Source organism: Gigantopelta aegis, chromosome 8 (genome assembly GCF_016097555.1).
Source record: "Gigantopelta aegis isolate Gae_Host chromosome 8, Gae_host_genome, whole genome shotgun sequence".
Lineage (NCBI taxonomy): Eukaryota > Metazoa > Mollusca > Gastropoda > Neomphalida > Peltospiridae > Gigantopelta > Gigantopelta aegis.
Genome location: NC_054706.1, coordinates 11665271 through 11667097, shown reverse-complemented (window position 1 = coordinate 11667097; position 1827 = coordinate 11665271). Strand labels below are relative to the sequence as shown.

Sequence of the window (1827 nt, the reverse complement as noted above, 5' to 3'; positions counted from 1 at the left end):
CCAATAGCAAGTCACAGATGGTGGTGGGGAGGCGACTGAGAGACAGTGACAGAGGGGCATCGAGAGACAGATACACAGACGGACACAGGGACATAACGAGTGAAAGATAAAGACTTAAAGACAAACAGAGACATTATTTTTCTCTTACTACCTGGCCTCTTTAATTTAACGACGAATTCTTTCCACCAGTTGTCTTGTCTTGCGTCGATATATGGAAATGGGAGTAACATTTCTGGAATATCACATTCTTTAACGATTATGGGCAATATTATATTTTCATCGTGATCGACACTGTAGGTAACCGCAAGGCGCATCTGATACATTGCCCAGTTGTTCAGCATAAACTCGGGAGAAAGAACGAAGACAACTCTATTGGAGGAGAAACAAAAAGTCGTAATGAGGTCCACAATGAACTCTCCCGGGATAAAATCTCGTTCGTACTGCCCGCAGACGAGATTATGCTCGGGCGACTCCAACCTATCCATCGTCTGATTCACCCAGTCGATGTTTTGGCTGGTGTGACAGAAGTACGCATGGTACTGCTTCCCGTTTTCAAGCACGGCATGTCGTCGTCGGGCATTTGCCGTCAACGGATCTTCACTGAAGCTTCTTTGATAAGCATGTGATCTAGTTTCCACATCCAAAAAGCTTGACTGTCCTGAATTCATCTTCTGAAGATCTCCTTCTAGACGCTGCTGTTTCGTCCCACACTATGCCACATATACGGGTTTTTTTTTATCCATCCGCCTGCTATATCTTTTGTTTCCAGTACGACTTTCCAACACACACATATACTTTTGATACACACAACTGCTATACGTTTTGTTTCCAGTACGACTTTCCCAAACAGACGTTTCCAGTTATGACCACAGCAACGACTGGTATATCAAACACCGCTCCAATGTCTGCGTTATGCAGTTTGTAACCAAAATAAAATAAAATTCTCATGGCTGCTACGATAATAAAAATATAATCTATGTCTCTAAAAACGTATTCCCTCTGCACACAGGCCTTAAACAAGTATCAGGTGTGTCACACACAACAAGTAGACCCTATTATATCATTTGAACGTCCTCTGTGTCATTCAACAGACTCCAGAATGGCAAACGTTTTAGTTTTTCCTGAATTGCTGATTACTGTTCATACGTATCACTTCCTCAATTGTGAAGGGTGTTTTTGGTTAGCTGTCTGTTCTTACTCGAATCGTCTGGCTGGTCCTTTAATCTTCCTGGTTTGATAATCTGAATATACCTTATAATAATCGAACGTCAGTTGACCACAATCTTACCACGCAGTCAGTAAAAAAACAAAAACAACAGGGGATTCCCACTAAAGTAAAACGTCCATGTGCGTTCTCGGCATACCTATGGACGTCAAGTCAAGCGTGCCGAGGTATGCTACCTTCAAGCTTCATATTACGGGCTATAGTGTTTTAACAAGCTAAGTTTTAAAACTTCGGATTCTTGAACCAGGGTCCTCTTTCAAGGGTAATTTCGTCGATTATCTCACCCTGTTCATACGTTTACTGTTCGCTGTGGAAGATCGTGAAAATCTATTGGAGCATGACCAAGCTGATTGCAATAGAGACAAATATCCATGGGGAATCCCCTATTAATAGGGTTATGGCCCGGGAAGTAAATAAACTTGTATAAATGGTCCTAAAATGAATTCTACGTCGCGGGACTTGTTGATGTGTACTAATTAGGATCTATCTACGTCCCGGTACTCGTCAATTGCCCTTTTACCTAGTTCACGGTGTGTGCAGTCAAAAGGTTAACAACGAACTAATTCTGTACCACAGTGCAGTTATTAGCATTGAGAATTCGT

The 1827-nt window shown here is 42.0% G+C and overlaps 1 protein-coding gene across 1 annotated transcript in view; it reads right to left on the bottom strand.

Annotated features, from left to right (window-relative positions):
- The window catches only part of LOC121379468, an 8988-nt gene extending 7536 nt beyond the window's left edge, over positions 1–1452 (bottom strand). The window contains exon 1 of the mRNA XM_041508112.1: positions 152–1452. Within this exon, the coding sequence (XP_041364046.1) occupies positions 152–668 (517 nt within the window). The 5' untranslated portion in view covers positions 669–1452. The remainder of the gene's footprint in view (positions 1–151) is intronic.
- Between the last annotated feature and the right edge of the window lie 375 nt (positions 1453–1827).